We start from the raw sequence: 25655 nt of genomic DNA, 5'->3' as shown, positions 1-25655 counted from the left end.
GTTAAAACCTTTCCTTTTAAGAAGATTCCAGCGAGTTTTGTGTTCCTTTTACATCTTAGTACTCTTTGCTCTGAACAGCATTGTGTTTTATTTTGGCAAAGTTATAAGTAATTATCAAATACCTTAAAAGCCATAGGTTAAATGCAAAATAGAATTTTGACCTCTTAGGGCCTTATAGGACAAGGAAACTGAAAGGGCACAAAAATGCACAAAATTAATTCAATGTGAGAATTAGCGACCAGGCAAAGGGGTTGGCCCCCTTTGTAGTGTGGGAAGTAGAATTTTAATTAGGGATTCCTAGATCCCCAGAAGTGTTCATAATTAATTCTCGTTGTAGCTTCATGCATATAGTGGCAAAAAGCCAAATATATGGCTTTTGCATCTGCTATTGCAGTGATGAGTTTGGATAAAAATGACACATGAAAAGACAAATGAGGTTTTTGTGGTTTTTTTCTTCTTTTAAGAGTCAATGTGTACTTGATAAAGTCTTTAATAACTCAGCTTTCTGCAGTCACTAATAACTGAGAATGTTTACTTGTTCTTGGCTTCACGTAAACTACTTTCTACTCCAGCCATTCATTTCTGAACACATAATAGGCTAATAGAGTGGATTGTATCAATGAAATGTGAATGCTCTTGAAGCATGGACATGTATACACACATGCCCACAAACAGACATGCTCACATTTTTTGTGTAGACTTACGGTTTTTCAATTGTGTGCTCTACTTATAACGCTACTGTAATGCAGTAAATTGGTAGCTTACTTTTGCATTGATATACAATTAATTTTCACAATCTTCCACATAAATATCACAACATAATCATAACTTCACCAGTATTTTATTTTAAATTCAGTTAACTGGTTACAGTACACCAGTTCTCTACTCAGAGGTTCTGTTATGCCAGTTTCAGCTTGATAGCTCATTCCCTGTAGGCATACATTACTCATTTCAGTTCAGTCACTGAGAAATTGTGTGACAGGCTATAAAAATCTCTACAATACTGTGTGTATGGATCTATTTGGTACCTGATAGAGGCAGATCTGAGAACTGTGAATAATCTACTGATGGCATTTCTCATCACTACCTACCTATCACAGGATGCTACATAAACTGCTTGCATATGAAAACAGGAGATATTTTATGAGGCTTTGCAGTTGTGGGCCATTTGAGGATTACTGGTAATTCTTATGACTGGGCGCTGCATGTTGGCATGCCAGGACAAGTGAATGAGAGCAGGACTTATTTTGAAGCTGTCGCTGGGAGAGCCATTCTACTGACCATTTGCAAGAGGCTGGTTTTGGGTTTATAAACATTGTTTGCCTAGTCTTGTTTTAGGTGGTTTGTAGTATACAAGACTCTGTGTAGGCTGGCAGACTTGGTACAGGGGTTACAGAAGACCTACTGTTTTTTGGACCATTAGCTCAGGACCTGTCAGGATAACCTTTTTCAGACTGGACTAGGCAATTGCATTTAGGCATCTCAGAACTGAGCCCTGGGTCTCCATAGACTCCCGTGAGAACTCAGGTACTTATTACGTATGTAAGCCCTAGCATATTAACTGAAATTTAGGTATTGTTATCCTGGGAAAAATCACATCCTGAACATTTAATCTGTGGCCTGTTGGAAGCTAGGAGGTGGAGCTCAAGGGATTAATTTGGACAATGACTTCTCTAAAAATATTCCTGTTCTATATCATATTGCTGCACTTTGTGTTGATGTTTCCCTCCCAACAGCCCCTTCTTTCCTGATGAAGTCCTCAAGGCAGACTCAGGACGCCTAGGTCCTGAACTGACTTTGTATTCAAATCCACTGTCAGAGTTGGTTAACCTTTTTTTCTTTGTGTAACTTTCCTGTCACTGTCTCAGAGGAGACCTATTTGAGATCAGTAGGTTTGCTGGACTAGTATGTCTGCTGGTGATAAGGAGCTGGGTTGTATAATAGAAATTCATCTGGCTTAGAAAAAGCTAGGAAGAGAAGGGGAGGAGCTGAGGCTGAGTGAGGACTGCATGCCTGTTCTGTTTCCCATGGCTCAGCCCCATTCCTTGACTCGTACTGGACCTTCACAGCCACTCTACTCTCTGAATTTGTTCCGTTTTTGGTTTTCTTATAAAATTAATGTGAATTAAATTTTAATTGTATTTTTACAATCCAGAAAAACCATTAATATTTACTGCAGAAAATTGCAAGAACAGGGAGGAATGACAGTGGTACTAGAGAACTCGTGTGGTTTTGGGTACTGTAGTAGAACTGAAGACTCAAATGTATTAGAGGCCAGGGAGATACTGGGAAATGCTTTCTATTAGTGACAATATCTGTTGTCCCCTGGGCCACTGATGTGACTTTCATGCCTTGTTGAGATACGTTTTATTTCTTTCTTGGTAGTCCATCCTTTTGAGAATGAATGATTTTTTAATAGAGCTGCCTAATTGAAAGCTTAGAATTCTACCCTAAGTGGAAAACAGAATTTTGCCATGGGCTGTGAGGTCACTTTACTAACACAGACAGTATTTCTTCTGCATACATGTTATGCAAGGGCAATCTGGGCTCTTTTGCCTGTTAAGGAACTTAAGTTTCCTTTTTCTTCCTCCTCCCCCCCACTTCTGTAAACCAGGGTTTTTTTCTGCCCTTTTTTTTTTTTTTTTTTTTTGCTTGTGACTCTAACACCTGGTTTCCTTTAGTGTTTCTTTTTCAGTATCTTGCTCTTTTTTTTAAAGAATTGTGCAGTTTCTTGAGCACCAAGGAACCCACATCTATAAATTTGTCTTTCTAATAAGCTACAGAGAGCTGGTTGAAGAATTGCTTGCGCAGAGAAAAAGTAATTTGTGTTACAAATTGTTCACAATTAGGATGCTGAGTCAGTTCTAAGTCTGTTAGATAATTTATGTCCTGATTTGTCAGTCACAGCCAACAATTAAAACTTCTCCAAATGTTTTGCCCCTCATGATGATGTCACTCACAAGGAGCACGAGGAGTAGGAGTGAGTCTGTAAAATGAAACAGTCCTGAGGACCTAACGCCCACACTAAATGGGGGGTTTATTTGCAGTAGGTCTAGTCTGATCCAACTGTGGTTGGAGTGCATTAGTTTCACTCTTGGAGCACATCTTATGGTTATTTTCCTCTGAAAGCAAACCAGTTCATGTGCTTCGAGATCACTCAGATGCGTACCAAGACACGGTAAGCAGGGATATCTGGGAAATTACTACAGATGTATGTGCTAAAGTGTATTCATGTTATATTAGCATTCTTTCTATTCCTTTTCAGTTTTTAAAAGTTGAATCCCAGGACACAAAAAGAAAAAATAACCTCACAGATGGGAAGTCTTAAATTTCCAAATCCTTAAAAGTTTTGTAAATGCCTTAGAATACCGGTATTTTTCGAAATACACTTGACAGCTGAAGAGATGCAGTGGAGATTGTTCATGTGATCTCTGCTGTGACATACCTGAGCTGTCTATGTAGTCAATGACACCTGCACATAGCACTTCTAATGTTTTGGTGTTAAGAATATGCTATTTACTCAGCTTCTTGGGTTTCTGGAAGACCTACAGAGTTTTCTGCTGCTGTGGCATTACTGTCATCATTACCCAGGTTCAGTGTTGGTATACAGGCTACAGCTATGTAAGGAATTGTGTGGAAACATGCACTCTGTATACTCATGTATATCTCATGAGAAATAAACCACACTTTAGCATTCAGGTAAATAGTCACTTGTATGAATTTTGATAGTTATGAAAATTGTTTGATAAATTCATGAAAGTCTGTCAGGGGATATTAAGAAAAGATATGGAAATGACTGATAGCTCATGATTGCTAGCTCCTGCTTGTTGGATGCAAGTTCCCTCTGCCTCTGCCCTATTCTTTCTTTCCTTTTGTAAGCATGTGGCATAGGTCATGCCCAGAAATAAGCCAGTGGTCTAGGCTTCCTTGTTTGGTCTTCCTCATTTGCCTTGTCTTTATTGTGTGACTCAGGTCATCCATTGTCCAAGACACCTGTGACTTCAGTGGGTTTAGATCACGCCCTCAGGACTGTAATTGCTCAGATGACTAATCCCACTAAGTTTTCAGAAATTTGAGGAGAACTATGATACCACACAGTTCCAGTGACTGGTATTGTATGTGCACAGAACTGTTCTCTTAGGGGTTTTAAAGAATTAAAGGTAGTGTATGCTGAAACAGAAAGTATGATAATCTTAGTTAAAGAGCTTGATTAGGTGGCAGAAGCAGTATGGAAGTTCAGAGCATTTTCAGTAAAAAAACCCTTTTGTGTGGCTAGATGAATATCCTCTTATCTTCCTAGCAAAAAGGAAGTTAATGTTTTAAGACTACTCCGTGCTGGCTCCATAAAGCTTCCTTAGGTGTCTAGCTCCTTTGTTTTGCAGTGGTGTTTAATCACTTGCAGTATCATACACTCTTCAACCATGTACATTATCCCTTAATTATATATGACTAAGCCCCTCTTGACTATAAGACATGTTGTTTGTTCAAACGCACTTACAAATCCATTTTCTTATCAGTTCTTTGCTGAACATTTACACAACGGGGTTCTGTTTAAATATTAAAATAAACCTTTTGTAAAAAAATTGTTTGACCCACCCACCTGGCCTCCATCTGTGATTGTTCTGTCTTTGCAATCTGTTGTCTGCTTTTCCTCAGCCTGTTCTTTATCTTTTTGGATGGCTGCTATCTTTGAGCGGCTTTATTGCCCCTCCCTATTTTCTCTGTGCTTAGTGGAAAATGACATATCCAAATCATAAGGATCAGCCAGGCAGATTTGATATGCTCTCTTCTATAAGATGCACTTCTGCTCAGAGTATGCAATTAGTAAAGACAACTTCATTTCACAGTATCACAACTCATGCTGTACTATTTGGAATTAAAACATTGTGTGAATTTGGGAAGTTTTCTCATGAAAATTTGTAGTAGATAAATCTGTCAGATTTAGCAATGTTGTTTCTTACCACAGACTTACTGAAGCAAACCCAGAAGAAGTTTCTTTATGTTTTATTCCAGTTCAGTTTCATATCAGTGAATTACTATGGTAATGCTTCTCCTTTATATATATATATTTTTTTTTCCATTAAAGGAGAGTTGTGTGTTTGTCATCTCTTAATGAAGTGAGACTTTGATATTTAGATAAAAAGGTTAAATCAATTTTTATTTTGAAAGATTATACTTAAATACTTGCACAATTTAAATTTCCAGTCTGTGCACTGTTAAAAATATTTTCTTTGATGAACCTGGAAGGGAATCTCTGCTTAAAGAGCTTACAATGTATTTTTTTGTTTCCTTTCCAGAAGTATTTCTGTTTCTTCCTGTTCCAAGCCAAATGTAACTGTAGTGAACAGTTGTTGGGGTTTTTTTTAATTAAAGTTTCTCCAAAAGCACCACAATGAATTGATAGGCATATTTTTCTAAGCAGGACAATCAACATTAAATGTGGGAATATCTGAGACCAGGATATGCAAATAAAGTTATTTTTAGACTCTGTAGCACCATTGTGCAAAAGTAGAGTCATTTCTCTCTTGAGGGTTCTTAGAAGCTGGTCTTTTCTTTGGATGGATTTGCCTGCTGTATAATGATGGCCTTGAGGAATGTGTTACAGAAGCCTGTGAAAAATTTCTTCTCAGTTGAGGCCTGGAATGATAATGGTAGGTCATTGTCCAAAGGAAACAAAAATGTGTTATTAAGTTATTTTAATTTCATTTCGATTGGAAAGCTCATAGAGGTGCCTGCTTCTGTTCTATTTTATGAGTAAGCCCTCCAGATTTATTTCTTGCCAGCCAATTATTAAGCACCATTACAGTTAGATTAAATTAAAAATCCACATCAAGTTGATTGTCTCAGAGCTTCAGGAAGAGATCTATTTGCACCACTTCCTTTACAGAGAACTTTATCCTTGAATCATATGATCTGACTCCTCCCAGAGACCTCTGTTATTTCACAAGGGAAAAAATTATTTCATGAAAGGCTTTTAGATTTTTTGAGGCCTTCAAAGGAAACTCTCCCATTGTATTTGTATCTGGGCAGGATTTTGGGGCATCAGAAGGGAGTCATCTGTGTGAAGAGGGAGTCTGTGGTGTAAAGATAGGCAGCATGAGTAAACCTACTACTGTTCTCTCCACAGAAGTACAAGAAGCTACTCAAATTATATTTTTACTAACTCTGCGTTTTATTAATGCATTGATTAATAAAGCCAACACTGTTCCACCCCATTCTTGCCCGTGGTTGGGGTCAGGAACTCTCCTGGAAAGTTGCAGAGGGGCAGATCCAGTCTGTAGGCAACCTGAGAAGTGCCTACCTGCAGGCATCTGCTCTTCCTGGGGCAGTGTAAACCATCTGTCCCCCACTGCCATGAGACTTGAATGTTGGGGAACTGCTCTGAAGGTTAAGAGGCAAGTTGTAAATGTTAATTTCTGCACATGTAGATCACTTTGGCTGGCAGACGTGGCTGACGTGTCTGTGGTAGACCAAAACATACCCCTGTTTCCACAATCCCTCTGATGGTAATTTAGAAGCGATTCCACCACAATTGTTACCAGCAAGAGTCTTCCTTTCACCAGTTCATGTTTCTTATCCTGGAAGTTTCTCTCATTAAGGGAGAATAGGGGTAGCCAGGGAGTGAGAGGGTATTTGCAGATAACTTGGAAACTGTTTTGTGGGGTTGGTGAAAAATACAACGAGGACTCTTGACAGCCAAACTGGAAGGACTGTTCATTTGGCAAAGGAGATGATAGCCTTTGGGAGGCCTAATAGACATTAGAGATGCTTATGTCAGGAGACACATCCACTGCTGTGCATAAAAGGTCATCATATTGTAGTTGTGTTGCAGTGGTGCTGTGTAGTGAGGCTGCTTTTAGAGTGAGGAGGTCTTCCTTTGTTTGTTTGATATGAAGTTATTAGGCTAAAAGAGTCTGAAATAATGGAGTTGGTTAAAAAAAAAAAACAGTAAAACAGGAAAAAATAACAGTTCCCACCTAGTAATCATCACTTTAAAATTTCACTTTACATTTCTACGTTTAATATCACAGAATCATAGAAGCATTTAGGTTGGACAAAGTAACGGCTGTATGGAACCTGTATTACATCAGAGGAGTTGAGTCATATCATTGCCACTGTTAAAGTCCGTATTGAACTCGGTAAGCTCAGTTTATTAAGTTGTAATACTTTCCAGGGCAAGCTGGCTACGTTGTAGACTATAAGGAATTTTTTGGTGCTTCATTGTTGGAGGTACACCCCAAGTATAGGGAAGCCAAAACGTTGAAGAGAAAGCTCATGAAAACAATCTGCTGTGTTAGTTTCATCACCAGTATTTTTATTTTTTTCTCATGGCTGTTAGAGTTGAATTTTATACAAGTTAAAAAAGCATAGAAAAAGGCTTTAATACAGGAATGTGACAAATTTCACATTAATTGCTCATACATCTGCTTCAAAAGCAAAGAAAAAAGGCAACACGCTGTAGTTTGTGTAGCCAATTTCTTCTTATTGCAGTAATGTCTGTTGTCTGATGATGCATCTGAGGGGTGTGTTACACTGCTCGGTTAGATAATACAGTTTTCCTTTCAGAGCGTTATAACTTCCATAGCATAACTTACTTGGTGGTCTTAGATTTGCTGAATCCTTAGTCACTGTAGCTTTAACAGACATTTTTTTTGTAAGTAAAAAAAAAAAAAAGTCCATAATTAAGCATTACCAAGTCAGTAAAAGAGGAAAAAGACAAACCCCAAAGATGCAGAAACCATGAGCAGATTAAGTGCGTTTTTCCATTAACTCTGACTGGTTGAGAACCTTTTGAGGAAGTCAGATAAAATTTTTACTGCTGAAAAAACTTCAGGCATGGGTTAGTTTTTTTTATAATTAATTTATGCCATGTCCTGCAAAGTGTGGAGCGTTTGCTTCCAATCTGCCTAATCAGTCAAGCTGTCACTCAACTCTGCACAGAAGCTACTTGAGCACCTTGCAGTCGTAATCTCAAGGGAAGGGCCTGGTAGAAGAAAAGGGGGGTGAAAAAGAAAAGAATGAACAGGAAAGCCAGAATATTTTTCACCTTTAATTTCTCTAACCCACCTTTCACTTTTTAACTCTGATCAATATGTTACATCTGTCTGTATTTTTATGTCTTTGTATCTGTCACATCTAAATTTCCCCCAAATTTTCATGGTGGCTTTGTATTTGTTATTCCCAAGAAAGTTAATGAGTGGTAGATGCCCAAGTCCTTGTAACTCTGAAAATGTAGAGCAACATTATGTCACAGCCTCAATGCACAACTTTTAACTTACTTAATGAATTAATTCCGCTCAGACTATGCTAGAGTTTCTTTAATTGCCATTAAATGTAGTCTTTTATGTACTTATTCAGAATCATTAGGTTCAAAGAAATTTTGCTTTTATGGTGTAGTGACATTAAATATTCTTTGGTTTGTAGGATATGTTCTTCAACCTGATTACCTTGTCCTTTTGTATAAATTAGCCAGAAAATCACCAGAGTGTCTTTATACTTATTTATCTTTGCAAATAGATAAGTTAAAAAGGCACATGATGACATACCCAGGAGTTTTTTTGTTGTTTTGTGCAGAATTTGTAGAGAGATAAAGGTTTCACTTCATTTGTTGGTAAAATTGGAGTAGGTTACTGTTAGCAAGCATTCTGTTTCTGGATCTCTATTTGTGTGAATAGCAGTATGTGAACATCTCTCAAAAGACATTAGCAGGACTTTGGATGACAATGGCATATTAGTCTTGAGAAATGAAGGTCTGAGAGATACCTGACAGGCAACAACAAACATCTGGTGGATGACGGTATGCAGCCATGGGAGAGCCCTATTAGATATGTCATTCACACTATAGCTGAGGCACCATTAAGAGTCTTGAGTTTACTCTGGCTAAACTATACAACATAATTCCGTGGTTAAAACATGAATAATCTTGAGATGCTCTTGCAGTTTAAGAATCAAACTAAAATAAACATCTTTTTTCAGCTAGACATTTATCATTACATAGTAGTTAGATAAATAAAATACTACGTCTAAGCTCCTTATAAAATAATATATGTTAGGTGCCAGAAGAGGCATAACAGATGCCATCTCTCACTATAAAAGTAATTTACAGTTTCAAACATAGCCATGACTTGAACATACACGCATTATTGGAAGAGGGATCAGGGTTATAAAGTCTCCTTTTGTTACTGGATTTCTTATGTCTAATATTTCACATTGAAATCCACATTTGGGAATTATTTTCTAATGGTCTGCTTTCAGTTTATCTAAATTTTTCAGATACATTAGCCAGAAAGTGCCTGTGGCTGATGGTGTGATCTACCAGCCAAGGATCTTGTAAGAGAACAATGGCCCCCAAATGATTTTCAAAATATTATTTTTGATACTGCAGATGATTAAACATTTTGTATGTCTGGTGTCTCCCATGCCAAATTGTCATATGTTTGTAGCAGGTTAATACAGAAGGGGGTTGACAAATCTTGCTATAATCACTACCCCATGTTGTTTTCATCCTCCTTGTCTGCTGCTCATTTTTGTTGTGAAAAACCCTAATATAACAGTGACAGGAGGTCTGGATTTGTGGCCGACTGTTATAATTACTCCCACTGAGGCACTGTCAATAGGATTAAAATAAAGATTCTGGACCTGTCCATCGCAGATGAGGTCAGAAACACTAGCAGTGGGAGTACTGTTTCTACAAGCTGTGCTTTCAGTCCTGAGTTACAGAACTATAGACATTAATATGAAGCAAATACTTGAAAGCTCCAGTGGAGAAAGACCAGCGTTTTTTTTTCTGCATTAGTTAAAATATCCATCTGTAATAAATAACAACATCCATTTATGTCCTGACCACGCATATATGTTAATTTTCAAATGTATCAGAGCCCCAGAGAGTTTCAATTACAGAACAATCCATTTTGTGTTTTGTAATTAATAAAGTCTTTGCAGCTGCATAACTTCATCCAGGAAACATCTGCACAAACTCCTTGTGTATACATAATTTCTGTGAAAAGTTGGTTAACTGAATTGTCTTTAATGTTCACAGGGTAGGGGAGGGTAGAAAGGTAGAAAGTTCGTTAACATAATGCACAACAAATCATGAGAATGAAGGCTTATGTCCACAGAGATAGAAACCAAATTCTAGCCACTGCCTGTAAAAAAAACAAAGGGCAAAACCCCCCCAATGTATAGGTTCGCTTTAACATATAATCATCTTACTGTATTTGAGTGAAGAGAAGGGAGAAGCCCAGAGAACCTGAGCTTTTTCTGATATGAGCAGTCATTTTCCCATGGTTCTCAGTGGGACGATGCTGTTACCCCAAGTTTGTAATACTGCTGTTGTTGAAATTATGTGAATACTCCTTTGCCATCCTTTGATGCTAACTTTGAAAAATTACTGTTTTTTAAACACTAGTTTCATCTTTTTTAGTGGTATCTATGCCACTTAAATTTAATTGTGATGGCAAGCTCAGGGAATTGTGAGCAAACCAGAAGAAACAAGACAAGCTCCCTTGCTCCGCTAGCACAGTATGTCATCTTTGTTTTCCTCCCTCAAACCAGTCTACTTTTTGTAATGGGATCAAACTGTAATTAGTGCAGTCACCTCCTTGCAACTCATTATGTTTCATTATTTTCTTATAAACTCAAAAATTCTTATCAAAAGCCATGTTCAATCAAGCGTCTAACATGCTGAAACAATTGTGTGCCCTTTAAGTCTTAAGCTGATATGCCACCTGAAAGCCTTGCACATTCTACAGCTGGAGATTTCTTTTTCTTTGTTTTGTTTTTTTTTTTTTTTTTTTTGTTTTGTTTTGTTTTTGTTTTTGTTTTGTTTTTTGTTTGTTTGTGTTATTGTAGTAGCAAATTATTTTCTTGATTAATGTGTCACTGCCCTGCAGCTGTTTACTCTTTCTCCTTTGGTTATACATACATCACCTGTTACATGTCACTCATAACCCTCACCATATTTCCATCACCACTTCAATTTAAGTTCCCTTGCTCTCCTGACAAGCAAAATTAATCTTCATAGTGTTTGTACTGAAAAGGTTGCATGGAAATTAACAGTACTTAACACTTCCCTTTTTTTCCTTTTTCCTGTCCCATAAGCAGGACTTCAGACTGCTGTTTGCTGCTGTCTACATCTGCCTTCATTCCCCCTTCCAGAGTTTCATGGAACTGTTTTTTTATGAATATGAGAAGAAAAATATACATTATTTGACCACTACCAGGCCACTAAGGCCTCTGATGAGCTCACAGCAGAGAAGCTGCTATTTTTCTACATAAGCTGCAGTCAGCATTTCTAGTAACAACAGATAATGCCTTGTTGTGCCACAGATGTGGCATCATAGTTTCTAGTAGTTTGTGTTAATTCCCAAGTATTTACTTGTGGCTTTGAAATATTCCTTTATTTAAAGTATTCATAAAGGACCTTAAACAACACCAAACACATTGACTCAAGATGTTTGCGATTGCATTGACTGCAGTGGCATATGCTAAACCTGTATTTAAGCAAGTCCTCCATGCTAACCTTGCAGCCTTGGCCAGCCATGTACCAGACCTTACTGTCGCGATCTGTCCTTTCTACAGCTCAGTTCCTTTGGATGTGCAAGTTGAAAACAATTTAGTCCAAGCCACGAAAGATTGCTAATGTCATCTTCATCAGGGTCTTCTATCGTATACAGACAGAACAGTGTACCACTTTATCTAGGGCTTCCAGGCAACAAAGTTCAAATACAAAACGACAATGCCCTGCTTAGTTTCAAACTGCAGCTCCATGGAGGTTCTCTCATCCAAGAGCTGTTTGCACTGTCTTAGTATTTCACAGTGGAACTCTGCCAGCTTCCCAACAAGAGAAACCTCTTTGCTTTGCAGAGGAGGTGGGAAGATTTGCTCTGAGGAACAGCCATGGTTATCTCAGAAAAGTAAACAAATCCGAGGTGCTGGGTAGCCCTGGGAGGGTCATTCATTGATAGTCAGTCACTAATGGCTGTGAGGCTGGCATATTAAGCAGAGAATTGTGCCTTGGCTGAAGCATAGCTTTCTTCTATATTTATCGTTGATTTTGTAAACGGTGAAACAATTAGGGACTAGTTTTGCATTATTTGAAGACTGGTTTAGGTTAGGCTAGTAGATGTTACTCTGCATCTTTATGCTGTCAGTAATGTGTAAGAATAACAAAATGGGAGCTTCATCTGGGGAGAGCCATTCTATTAAATTAGTAGCTGTAAATAACACACCACACTGAATGGAAATAAATTTATTTTGTGCTGGCTGTCTTCCCCACCCCATCTTTTTCAGTATCCCAGAAGGCCTTCAGTACCAAAACTGCTCCTGAATCTTAACTTGCTTGAACAAGTTCAAATGAGTTCACATTTTACTTAGATCAACAATAATGATGATTATGGCTACAGCATTAGAGTGCTGCCTGTGTATCTCTTATCATTGCATGAGTTCTGTACCCTGATTTACAATATAGGCTCCCTGTATAGGGCAGAAGTACTGCTGATTTGTGCTTTCCCACACTAATGAACTGAAATATTAAAATGGATGTGATCAAATGCAATTTGAGTTGCCTTAGGCTTTGCCATAAGATAATTTTGTATCTTATAAACACAGTACCTGTGTTTATCAATTCTAGGTTTACATGTACAAAGCTCCTAGTAATGTTTGGCTATGTATTTTTATTTTTTATTTTTTTTTTTTACAATTAGAATTTTTTATGTTGCTTATGGAGGTAGTGGCAGTGGGGATTTTATACCACCTGTTCCTGTGATCTTAAAGATATTACCTAAAGAACTGAATTGGTTCAAAATAGGTGGATTTAAAATAGTGTAGAAGAAAATAATGCATTTAAATTACCTGCAGCATAAAAAAATTCACCATGGTAATTTGGCAAGATAGGACAAAAGGGAGAGAAAAAGGAGTCAACAAAGTATTTTTGAACAGTTTTTCCCATCTGTCATCTGTAATAGCTCACTGGCAAGTTATCGCACCTTGATAAGGGGGTCTGTGTAACACCCTATCTTGATAGAATTTGCTGTTGTAAGTTTCTTGACAAGGACAATGATGCATGTTAAAAACAGATACAGATTCATAGCTCACCAAGTTTTGAGTGATAGAAATATTCCACTGCTAGGTTAAAAACAAATTTTTGTGCCAAATTTAAATTTATGAAGAAAAATGGGAAAATAATTTAGTTGCCTATTCTTCAATGAGTACTTGTAATTATACTGTGTACCCCTGCATACCCTCCTTTATATTTTTTTTAAATCCTTTTTAAAAACATGATTTTCATACTGTTAAAAAAATCAGTGCTGGAATATTCTGCACCATATATTTATGGGGTGTATAAGTTGAAGGGGTGGTTGTTAAATGAAAAAAATGAAAATGGTTGCTGGAAAATCATGTTAAGTACTCTTATTGGCTCATCGTGAGCCTCTTACTGGAAAAAAAACTAATGGAATGGCAGCATGGTACGAGTGCCTGAACCTGCCGTCTGTGGTATGCTGTGCATGAGAATAAATGGCTTACAGTCATGTAAACTAGTCACAGACATTCAGACCCTTTGAACTCTCATAAGAATTGCACGTTTACTTTACATAGTAAGTGACTAAGCATGTAAACGTCTTGATCAATTCATCAGAAAAAAAAGAAAAAATGAAAAAGCGGCTTTCTGTTTATGTTTTGTTATTCCTGTCTGAAATCTCTATTTTACCCTCTTCATCTTTGCTATGTAATGTTCCCTGCTGAGAAGGACAGAGTGGAAACACAGTAGGGATCTTTGCCTTTCAAGTTGCTCTTTGCTTTTCAGAAGCTATGTACTGGAAGACCTAGGGTATTTGTCCAGTGTTTTGCTCGATATGAGAGGAACGTGGCTATTTAAGAAAGGCAGGAAACTATTTTTTGGTAATTTTAGCTACATCTCAATTACAAGTACTGAAAGAGAAGACAGGAGTTTAAATATATCTCTTAAGGTGCATGCATACAAATCAGTTCAGCTTCTGTGCTCTTTGTCTTTGAGCAGGAAATTCTGAAGCAATCTTGAATGAAGGTGTAAAAGGATAATTTTGATTTAAACTTGAAGCAACTATGAATTCACAGGTCATGTTTATCCAGAGTATTTCTACAAAATTCTTTCTGTCTTCTTTTCTAAATAGCATATATAACAGCTACTGGGGTAGAATCAAACTGTAGCATGTTTTACAAGCAGGGTTATATTTTCTTCTAGTGCACACTTATGCCCCTTTTTCAAAGTCAAAGGATATATGCTTTGCATGCTAATTTACTCTGTCAGGTAATGTAGCTTCTATCCACTGTTTGGTTTTTTTTTCATCATAACAAACTCTTAATTGTTAACAGTGATTTCTATCCTGTAGGCATATTTTTCGTTAGGGCCAGAATTCCCAATCAGTTGATACTGGTATGATTCACTGTTAATTATGTAATTCATCAACTTTAATCTACTGTTTTCGTAAGCATTACCACAATCCTTTTTTCTCTCAGTTGCATAAAATTCATCAGACTAAAAAGAGTCATGTCACTCTAGCCACACTGTGGGCCCAGTCCAAAGGCTATTAAAATCAAAATCTTATTGACTTCGTGAGATTTGGATAAAGTTCATTGTTTTAATGCTCTTTCCATCACTGCAGTACCAGGAAACTGAAATAACTGTTCCAAATATCAGTGTCTTTTGATACTTTGCATTTAAGTTCTGAGAAAATATTCAAGCAAATATGAATATAACCAAAGTAAATTCTCTCTTTCTGAATTCAGAATGACTATTTAACTAGCTTTAATATTTTGATACCCAGTACTAAGTTTCACATGCTGTCCCTTTTCTTTGCATACAGGTGATGGCTTAAGAAGGTTAGACTGTCTGTCGGGGTTGGGAAAAAGAGAATAAAATAGTGTGGTGGAAAAAGCCTGTGCTTTATTAGAAAGTTCTGGAGGACCTTTGTGATCTGTTTTTCATGTTGACAATGTTTATAAGTTTGCCCATGTCCTTGGCACAGAAATGGACTCTTAATCTGTTTCCAGTTTTAGCATTGTCTGATCCCCACTTCCCTCTTCCTCATCCACTGCAGGTCTCACGGTTTATCCATTCTTAAACTGGCTGTCTAGGTTGCAGTTCTGTGCTTGTAAGAATCATTATAGGTGTGTTTTGTGGGTGTTTCTGCTTTGGGAACTGTGGCAGTAGCTGTAATAAGTATTTCTAAACATCAGTTTTGGAACACAACACATTTTTTACTTCAAGGGTTCACAGTGGGCAAACCAAAGTATGGAATTATCTTACATGCATATTTCCAATTATCTACCTTTTAACTCTCCCTTGAAAGTTTTAGCAAATCCATTTCAGCCTAGTTTTGTCTATTTGTGAAACCGGAAAAACCAATTGTGCAGCTTATGCTGTCTGCCCTCCTTCTATTTCTGCTTGCTCCTGCCAGTGTTGTCTGTCCAACAAGTATTCACGCTTCATGCTTTCCTTGGGATCGGGATTCACTGGTGGGTTACAGCTTCTTTGGGTTTCACAGATCAGGGAAGAGTAACTTTTGCTCCATTAATTCCAAATCAGCTAGTTCAGATACCAGAAACACTTCAGTGGCCTTAGAGCAGAGCTCCTCTGGACTGTTTTCCCCTTGTTTAGGTCTATTGCAGGCATCCAGCTGTTTCACACCATTACTGTACCCCTCTTTGCTGAAAAACAGATGCTTGTTACATTTCTGTGTCCTTCTGTGTTATTGTGCTGCCAACTGCTGGGGTATTTGTTATATATGCTTGAATTCATAAAAATGTCACAAAATCTTTAATGGCATCAACTGAAGAAAAAGAAATTGTGAGCATAATATATTTCTTGAGCCAGCATATCAGAATGTGTAGTTTAGATGTTTACAGAAATGTGTGCCTCATGTGACAGTGACAAAACAGATCAGAATAGTAGTCCAGGCAAATGTAAACCTTAATTTGTTTTGTTCTGCCTTAGCTTGTGGCCGTGGGTTCTACAAATCCTCCTCACAAGATCTGCAGTGCTCCCGCTGCCCTACTCACAGCTTCTCTGACAAGGAAGGATCTTCAAGATGCGATTGTGAAGATAGCTATTATAGAGCACCTTCTGATCCACCATATGTCGCATGCACAAGTGAGTCAGTCATGAATTTAATAGTAAAGGACATTGCTTAACCAACCAGGTGGAGCCACTTGTAGCTAGTAGTGTCGGTTGACTTTTCCTGTATTTGAAATGTATATTTACAACAGTAAATGAAATTGAAAGGCAGAGGGGAAGAATCATTGACAGTGAATATAGAATCAGAATCAATATAATTTTCATGTTTGTTTGATATAACATTGGAAAATACTGCATGTTGGGCAAGTGCGTAACTTATAATACATAGAATAGAGGCACAGTTTTCTGATGGCTGCAAAATTGTTGTAGACAATGTGCTTTATGTGATATAATACCAAAATGAGGAACACAAAACATGAAAAGTAACTGGTGTGGATCTGAAATTTGACTGAATAGTAATTGGATCTGGCTTAACCTTCTAACTGCAAATAGACTAGCCTACAAAGACTGGGGGTTCAAATCTCCTAAATCCAAAGCAACACCAAATATTTCTTTAAAGTCATATCAGAGCTGATAGCAAAGAACTAGATGCAGTTGGTGCAGTATGTTTAGAAGAGATGAACAAAGACAATACTTGGAAAAATTATAAGGCAACATTTCAGGTATATTAACCAATCCTTTTAATTGCACACAAGAAAAATGTTTAAAGTCAGTTGCAATAAATATATAGACGTTCTGATACCTTAATGGAAAAAAAATAAGGCTCTTACCAAGTGAGTTCAAGGAATCTTTTACTAAAAATAATGAAAAGTTTATATGAAGAAAAATGCTTCAACTATTTTCTGCCTCACTAATTAGAATATCCCATGTGGTTCTGTGCAATTACCATAAACTTTTTCTTTGGTGTTACATAGGACCTCCATCTGCACCACAGAACCTCATTTTCAATATCAACCAGACTACCGTGAGTTTGGAGTGGAGTCCTCCTGCTGACAATGGGGGAAGAAATGATGTGACCTACCGCATTTTGTGTAAGAGGTGCAGCTGGGAGCAGGGCGAATGTGTTCCCTGTGGGAGTAACATTGGATATATGCCCCAGCAAACTGGATTAGTAGATAACTATGTCACTGTAATGGACCTACTAGCTCATGCTAACTACACATTCGAAGTTGAAGCTGTGAATGGGGTTTCTGACTTGAGTCGTTCCCAGAGGCTTTTTGCAGCTGTCAGCATTACCACCGGTCAAGCAGGTAAGTTTTCATCACTTACAAATCTCAACTCTGTGAGACTGAGAGAAACTGGGAACATGCAGATTACAGATGCAGTAAATCAGGAGCTTGTTTGGTGGGTTCTGGCTCATTAATCTTTTCACCTTGCCAGCTAGTTAATTTGAGCTTATACTATTTCATGATAACCTGTCCTGTTCTTGGCCTCAGAATTGTTTTCAGAAAGCATTTGTGGAAGACTTCAAGAAGACGTATGTCTTTAATATTAAGTAGATCTTAACCCTGCAACTTATATTTTTGTTTTGTTTTTATCCTTCCTACGTCATTGAGGTTGTTCCCTAGTATTTGAAGATGAAAAAGTGCATGTGACTGTCCTGTGCAGGCTTATTTTCTGAATTTTTTAAACCTATATAGGAGTGCTAGGTCACTGAAATATGATTTGGATATCTGATGGTATTTTTTAGTGTCAATCTTTTCCCTCAGGATAATGTTTCTAATTTATCTCATATTTCCAGATATTTGGTTATGAGATTCAGTGAGAATGTGATGATTATTCTTTGTTTCTTCTACTTATCATAATCTGACAGGTGAAATGTCAGAGAAAATAAAATCAAACTTGCAGATCACCCCAGGGGAAAAAAGGGCTTCAGTTGTCTGTATGCTGAGTGAAAAAAAAGGAATTCTCTGATTTAGATTTCTGAAGCGACAGGTTGCTCATTGATAAAAATTACAGGCATTAGTGCACTGTGGGCTTTAAGAGAGGGTAGTGAAACTAACCTGTACGTTGAACAAAAGATCTTAAACCAGGCATTAATTGCAAAATCTGTCTTCAAAAGAAATGCCTTAAAAGAATGAAGTAAATAACTGATGCTTGCTGTAGGAACAGCTGACCAATGTTTTAAAGGATACTTCATGCTTACATCTGGGAGGGAATTTTAATGACTGTGATACAGATCAAGGTATTCCTTTTTTTTTAGTGCAGTAGAAATGATCCCCTACAATAATGCTTTGAACAGAGGATGAAGTCACCCTACAGGCACAATAAGCTAATAGGAAAAACTGTAGTTATTATGCACTTTAAAGATGGCCATCTCAAAAAAAAAAAATAAAAAAGGACAAGAAATTTACCTCAAAACCTTCCCACTCTCCCCCCAAAACCAGGACAGTTTATATAGTTGTTAAAGTTAGGTTGGAATATTTGTGGTATAGTTAATTTCCCCATAGTGCTTTCCTGGATGCCAGATGCACATTTTATATTATTTTGGAACCATCTCTGTGACTGAAAGGATTGGTCGCTGTGCTTATTCAGATCTTGGAGTTTATGATGAGATTTTGAGTACAGAGAACCTGCCCTGAAACTATTTTTGCAACACAGGTCATGTTATTTTGGCACCTTGATTTTTCATCTTTAAAGTAATTCTTCACAATTTGTCAAATGTGCACAGGTGGACAGTGTTCTGCTCTCTGTAGATGTCTGTACAGAGCTACCACATAAAGAAGAGAATTTGGACTTTTTCCTATTTAGCTAAATCACACTGGCTTTACTTTATGTGCTTTGATGGTTCAGTGGCACACGGAGTAAAGGAAGAGAGTGCAATTTGGTGGCTGGTATCACAACTCAGGAAGATGAAAAAGCCTTAGCCATAAGTTCATTGTATTATGCCCAAGTTAAGTCGTTATGGTTAATTCTGTTGTGTTATCATAGTCATAGATTTATACTTTTTTTCAGGCCAGAAAACACAGTGTGGTTATCCTGTGTTATAAGTAACGCAAGCTATATGATTTTATGAAATAGCTTTCACATCAAGCTCAGAGATGTTAGTGAAACCATATAAAAGACAACATCTAGACTTTAAATAAATACTTCAAGCAATGGGAAAAGCCTTCATGCTCTTAGATAAGTTTTGCAAGGGCATGCAGCTGGAGGCTTGACTGTGTTCCTTCCCCGCTCTCCATTTTGTTATGGGATTGTGCACAGGCAAATATTTTCCACTGCTGCAGAATCTACCACCACACTGCTGAGAGAAATGGTACTTGTACAACTGAAGCTTTGTCTCTTTAGCACTTCTGAATATCAGAATTTAAAGGCTTCTAAAAGGAATATACACAAGAAACAGATTTTTGGGGAAAAAAAAGAAAAAGGCTTTAAGTTCTCTGTTGCAGTTTCCTCTGTTTGTAAAATGAAGGTAACCCTTGCCTTTCCTTACCAAGTTCTTCCAGACTTTCTGATTAAAAGTGCCAGATAAATGCAGTAATCTTTTTTTTTTTTTTCCTGAATTAAATAAATCATGTTAAAGAAAATACAGTCTTTCAGAAATAATGCATTTACCAAAAGGAAAGACCTGTCTTAACATTATTTTTGCAACAGCATGTTTTGGATCCTAATAATGATTTCTCTGGTTTCTCAAGGAGGAAAATATTTTAGGTGGAACAGATTGATGACTATAATTGAACAGAAAGAGACTGGTTGCTCAAAGGAGACTGTTATGCTTCTGTGCTCCTATTTTATTTTACCATGGAGAGAAAGAAAATGTTGGATTTATTTATAGCCAAGTAAACTAGGATTCATGCAGCTCTCATTTGTTACTGTGTGACTGTTCTGTACTTTTGGCAAAAATGACTTTTTCTATGCCCATATTGCTTTCTATGAGTGTAAATGTGTCTAACTAAACCTTCTTCACATTTTATTATACTAGCACAATAGGTAGCTATATATAATTACTGGGTTCACCATTTGCACAGGGGCTTGCAGTGAGATTTTCCCTTTGTAGTTTTGGTTTAATTGAATTGATCCTTTGTGGCTATATTCACAAAATTCAAATCATTGTATAATGATAACAGGAAATTATTGATAAAAGAATGGGGTTATAGAATATATTCAGTGTTTCTTCACCCACATACAACAAGCTTCTGATGAGACAAAGAGAGCATGTCACAGGAAAGAACCAGTTTGTTCATGAAAAACTATTTATATTTATGGAAATAACACAATAAAATGACTTCAAGTAGGTAGGTAGCATTTCACATTGCTTACATGCACAGACATATATATATGACACATTGCTATTTCATTCCTTGTGTTAAAAAGAGTTTGCGACTAGGCTGTCTGTTGTCATAGGGTGTATTTTTATGCTGCAGCCAAGAACCATGAGCCTTTTTGTTTTGCTTTGTTTTGTTTTTTCAAAAAAGATTAAGTGCACCAAGTCCCCCAGGAGTAAACCATCTTGTTTCATATCTTGCCTATCCAGTGTCATATAAAGAATACAGGATGTCATCCCAGTGTTATAAACTGATCCATGTGAACCCCTGCATCCTTGTATAATTCACATTTAAATGTGAGTAAGCTGCAGTTACAATAGGTGAATGTAGTGAAAAGCTGCAGCTGGCAAACAGCTGACAAACGCTACCTTTCCAAGCTTATTGAATGGTTGTTTACTAAAGATAAAATTTACTTAATAAGATACTCACCTTTCAGTGGTACTGGCACCAGTTTAGTTTTATCTATCAAATTCCTTTCAAATGTTACATCTTTTCCATGCAACACTTCAAAGGCTAATGGAATTGGATGGGTTTTGCAGCAAATGAATATCTGTCAGATTTTGGCATTTGTGCACTTTCGTACCTTTAAAAAAACATGCGCTTCAATAACATAGTTTTTCTGCTGAAACTTCTGTGGTTTTAAAGCTACCTTTCTACATCCTTTCCTCTGTAATTTATCTGAATGGACAATGGAGTGGTCACCGGTAAAGGGCATATTCACTCAATCTAGCCTGATTTTGAGAAAATTTAATGTAGGTTGGATGAATCCCAGTATTTATCTAAGTTTGGGAAAATTTCACTGTTTGTCCTCAGCCAGTTTGAGTTGTCTTTATAGTCATTGTAAAGAAAAAATCATATCCAAGGGGATGCTCATCATGTCTTACTGCTGTAACCAACCATGACAAACAAAATTTAAAATGTAATGTGAATTTCTGGTCCTAAAGGTATTCTCAGTTCTTATGCAGGAAGCACTTGGTAATGCTCATTGTTTCTTCACAGTAAGAGAAAGGTTTCCCATAGCACTTTTAGATCATATGGCTCCTTCAGATGCAGCTTGAAGTGGTTGAAAAAAACCCCAAATCAGTTCCTTAATCAAGGCTTACTCTTGAAAAACAACTTTTAGTAACAAGATTTGCTTTTCTTTTTTTTTTTTTTTTTTTTTTTTACATCTTAGAGTTCAATTTTCAGACCTTTTCCTACAAAAATCAGATCCTAAAATTCACAGTTAAAGCAAAAAGGAACTGTTATTTTTTCCAAATTTGCATTATGTCAGCAGCTTAAACACAAAAAAAACTTTACATACTGTAAAATCATGACTATTAGCTGCAGTACTGTTGATTTACTGGCAAGAAGAAATGATTGAGTACATAAAGGAAACAAACCATCCCTTACATAAAGCTATGTGATGGGTTCTGCCTTTCTTAGGTACTTCTGAAGCCTTTCTAAAGAGGGAATACACTTCGCATTCTCCCCTACTCTGCCTACATTCTCCTTTCACTGTTGCTGCTCATCATTTTTCTCCTTTGCTGCTCTTTGCATTTTCCCTAGCTTTCAATTATCTCTACTAAAGTCTCCTTTTTTATAGTTTCTGTACTATTGACCATCTATTTGTTTCCCATTCCCTATCAGTCTCACTTAAGCCTGCCCCTTCTTCAGCAACAAGCTGTCCTCCAGCTGAAGCAGCAATCAAGATTTATGCCTGTGGCTTTCCCAGTTGCTTTGACCTCACCATTCTAGTCCTATTCTCACTTCTCTCCTTTCACCAGGCCATTTAGGTGTCTTCTCATTGTGCCGCCAACTTGTTTTAATCTACCTTGATCTATGCCTTCTACCTAATGTTCACTTCTGGTGATACATGACAGCTTATTACAAATAGTATCAGTGTTCAACTTAACGCTACTTCTATGTTTTCCCATTTCAGTGGACTTCCTTCAGTTTCAAGTTTCATTTGATATTTCCAGCTAGTGACTTTACTTCATCTTCTAGCCTTCAACTGTAGATTAGCTTTCCCACATTGATATTGCTACATTACCTATATATATATATTTAAAAGCAGTGCTTCATGTAAAAAGAATTCCCATTATAAAAATAATGTTTTTCTTTTATTTTAACCAAATGTGTTCCACCTGTTGAGCTGGGGAATTATTTAAAAGAAAATGTCACTTTTCAAAAGTAATATTCCCTAACTGCTTTCATTAAGCTGTCATTTTTAGAAACATATATGTTATTATGATTGTACTTTGGCTTACCATTTTGCTTAGTTTATGTAATGTGAGCTACAAAGTTAATAGTGTTTATTTTTAGTAATATTTAAGTTCTATTTTAATTGGTTTTAACTTTTTTCTAGACCAGTAGGCAGACAGCATAGTTCTCTTAAGTCTTCTGAACTCCATGGCCACCAACTGAAAAGGGTAAAGCTAGAGTAGAAATTAATTACATGTGGTAGTTATTATTCTTCTAGTTTTTCAGATGTCTTTTCAGTACATTTAAAAAATTGATTGGGTTATTTCTGTGAAACGAAGACTGTCTATTGATCTGAAATCACATTACCCTGGACTAATATCACAGATATTTTGACAGGAGGTGGTAACTGAATTTGTGCCTGAATTAAACTAATGGAAAAAACTTGATAAGACTTCCAGTCTCTGTACAGCAAATACCATCAGGGAAAGCAGTTTGTTCATTCACTGATTGTATCAGGTCATACTTAGTGTAGTGAAATCCACAGGGTTATAGAAATACAGAATTGCTAGGTTGGGGCATTATTGTAAGATTGCTAAATGTTAAATTTTAGTTACGATTTTCACAAAGAAGGATTCGTCTATATAGGATATAATATGGTAATGGCATATATGGTATTTGACAGTTTTGATAATATTTTATATACATATACAGATTATATATCTTTATCTAAAAGTTTGAAATGACAAGCAATATGTTTTATGAGAACTTACAACAGAATACCACACTATCCGACTGATAGTATTTTTTTCCAATATTTAGTTCTAATTTGTTCTAATATTTTTCACTGAATGATAAGAGACAAAGCAAGAAAACAGATGTTAGCTGTGTTGCTCAGGGTCTGATCCTGCACCGCTGAAGTCAGTGGAAGTTTTGTCATTGACTTCAATAGGAGCAGGATTTGAACCTTATGCTCTATCAGAACACACAGGAAACAAAGCAATGGGCACTCTGTCATCCTGAAAGGAAACTCTTAACTTCATATAATGTTTTGAGTCTGTGTCAGGTTTTTGCACATCAGTTTGTGACTGAATGTAATTTGATTTTTTTTTAAGATACTAATTATTTTATTTTTTTTTACAAATGAGTATCAGACTTCTTGCCTTTCCAGCTTTGCCATAAAAGCTTTTTAGAAATAGACATAATCATTTTTGCTAAGAAACTAGTAGAGACTATTTGAATTTTATGATATTTAGAAATCAGATTAGTGGAAAGCTACATTCTTGTGTAGCTAAAGACAAAGAAAAGCTTCAGCTTTTCCGAACCAAAACTTTGAATTAGAAGTGGTCAGATTAAGTTTCTGTGTATGTTAAATGTTTGATAGCAACCTGCTAGGAGAAGCATGACAGCCACAGGGTTATTAACTTTCCCATGCACTGAGCTATTGACACTTTAGATTATGACACCATAGTCAAATGTAAGCTACTAAAGCGTAATTTCACCAGCTATACAATAAATATGTACGCAAGGAAGAAAATAGGTCATCTAAAGTACAATTTAGCCAAAGAAAGGAGAGATTGGTTTGATAATGTGATGCAAAGGATTAGGGGACACTTTCTAATGTTACAAACATGGGCCGGACATTTTCTCAGTGATTATGAGTTATACCACTTGTCTTAAAAGTAGTGATGAAAAATTAATCCTGTCCTTCAAAAGAAAATATGTGTGTTAACATCATATTTTCTGTGTGATTTCATGACCTATCTCAGAAAGGTTTGTAAAATACAGAAGCTCTACTTGCAATGCCTGGCTGCTTCTCTTTATAGATAGGTTATTTCTTATGCCTGTAAGTCCTTTTGTACAGAGCAGAAATTAACTAGTACTCTTTGACCTTTATTATACTCTTTGGGGACTCTTATACATAGTTCTACTAAGACCTGGCCAACTTCAGAGACTTTCAAGATAACCTGCAGTACACAGACAAGAAATCACTTGATAAATTTATACATGGTAATACACAGTACACAGTCTAGTGTACCTAATTAACTCATGTGCAAAGAAAGAGTTCTATAAAACTTTGATTTTTTTGTGGCAGAGCTGTATTTTCAGGTCTCGCTTTTGCTGCTTGCTGTGAACTGTAGAATCATAGACTAGAATCATAGAATAGTTTGGGTTGGAAATGACCTTAAGGTCATCTCATTCCAACCCCCCTAACACTTCACACTAAACCATGTAACCCAAGGCTCTGTCCAACATGGCTTTGAACACCACCAGGGGTGGAGCATTCACAACCTCCCTGGGCAACCCATTCCAGTGCCTCAGCACCCTAATAGGAAAGAATTTCTTCCTTATATCCAATCTAAACTTCCCCTGTGTAAGTTTTAACCCATTACCCCTTGTCCTATCCCTACAGTCCCTGACGAAGAGTGCCTCTCCAGCCTCCCTATAGCCCCCCTTCAGATACTGGAAGGCTGCTATCAGGTCTCGCATGTATGTATGTATGCAAGTATGTAGTATGGTACCTGGATGCAGGATCTACATAAGTGCTAAACACCATCAGCAGGATGTCATGAACTCAGTGTTACTTGTTTGGCATATTTCCCACTTGTCATTCTCCTATCAAAATAATGTTGTGACAATGATTATGAAATGTAGACATATATTTGTGTGGAAACCTTAGGATTTCAGTAGGAAATCATTTTAAATGAAACACTGTCATGGCTAAATTGAGACCTAACACTAAAAAAGAAATACAGTGTGGAAACTGGCAAAAAGAAAGTCCTGTGCTTATTCTGACATAAATTTTCTCAATACCTTTCCCTTGTTTGGTTTTGCTTCTTGTTTTTTATTTGTAGTTAATATCACCACACAACTGTCCTCCTAAAAGCACAAGGAAGATTTGTTTTTCAGTGTTTACAAAACAGGTTTGAACTCCTTCAATGAACAAGACTGTGAAATATTGATATTAGTAGAACAGAATGATACATAATGTTTGAATTAATCTAGCCAAAACCCACGGTGCTCATTAGTTCTGAGATCTTACTTCAGTACAGTGTAACTTATCATTAAGAAGTTTCATTTCTTTGTTATTTTTCCTAGAAAGAACAAAATACAGAATATGATCATATTTATAGCAAAATAAGACATTAGACGTT

The 25655-nt window shown here is 36.8% G+C and overlaps 1 protein-coding gene across 5 annotated transcripts in view; it reads left to right on the top strand.

Moving 5' to 3' along the window:
- The window catches only part of EPHA7 (EPH receptor A7), a 163353-nt gene that overhangs the window by 38548 nt on the left and 99150 nt on the right, over positions 1 to 25655 (top strand). For all 5 annotated transcript variants that reach the window (XM_061369828.1, XM_061369831.1, XM_061369827.1 and 2 more), the window contains exons 4-5: positions 15974 to 16129; positions 16969 to 17304. In XM_061369828.1, the coding sequence (XP_061225812.1) occupies positions 15974 to 16129; positions 16969 to 17304 (492 nt within the window). The remainder of the gene's footprint in view (positions 1 to 15973; positions 16130 to 16968; positions 17305 to 25655) is intronic.

This window comes from Neopsephotus bourkii, unplaced genomic scaffold, assembly GCF_033783945.1.
Source record: "Neopsephotus bourkii isolate Nb327-2 ecotype Australia unplaced genomic scaffold, CSIRO-AGI_Nbou_v1 NB_1511, whole genome shotgun sequence".
Lineage (NCBI taxonomy): Eukaryota > Metazoa > Chordata > Aves > Psittaciformes > Psittacidae > Neopsephotus > Neopsephotus bourkii.
Note: the sequence above shows the minus strand (reverse complement) of the source record. Positions and strands in the feature narration are given on the sequence as shown.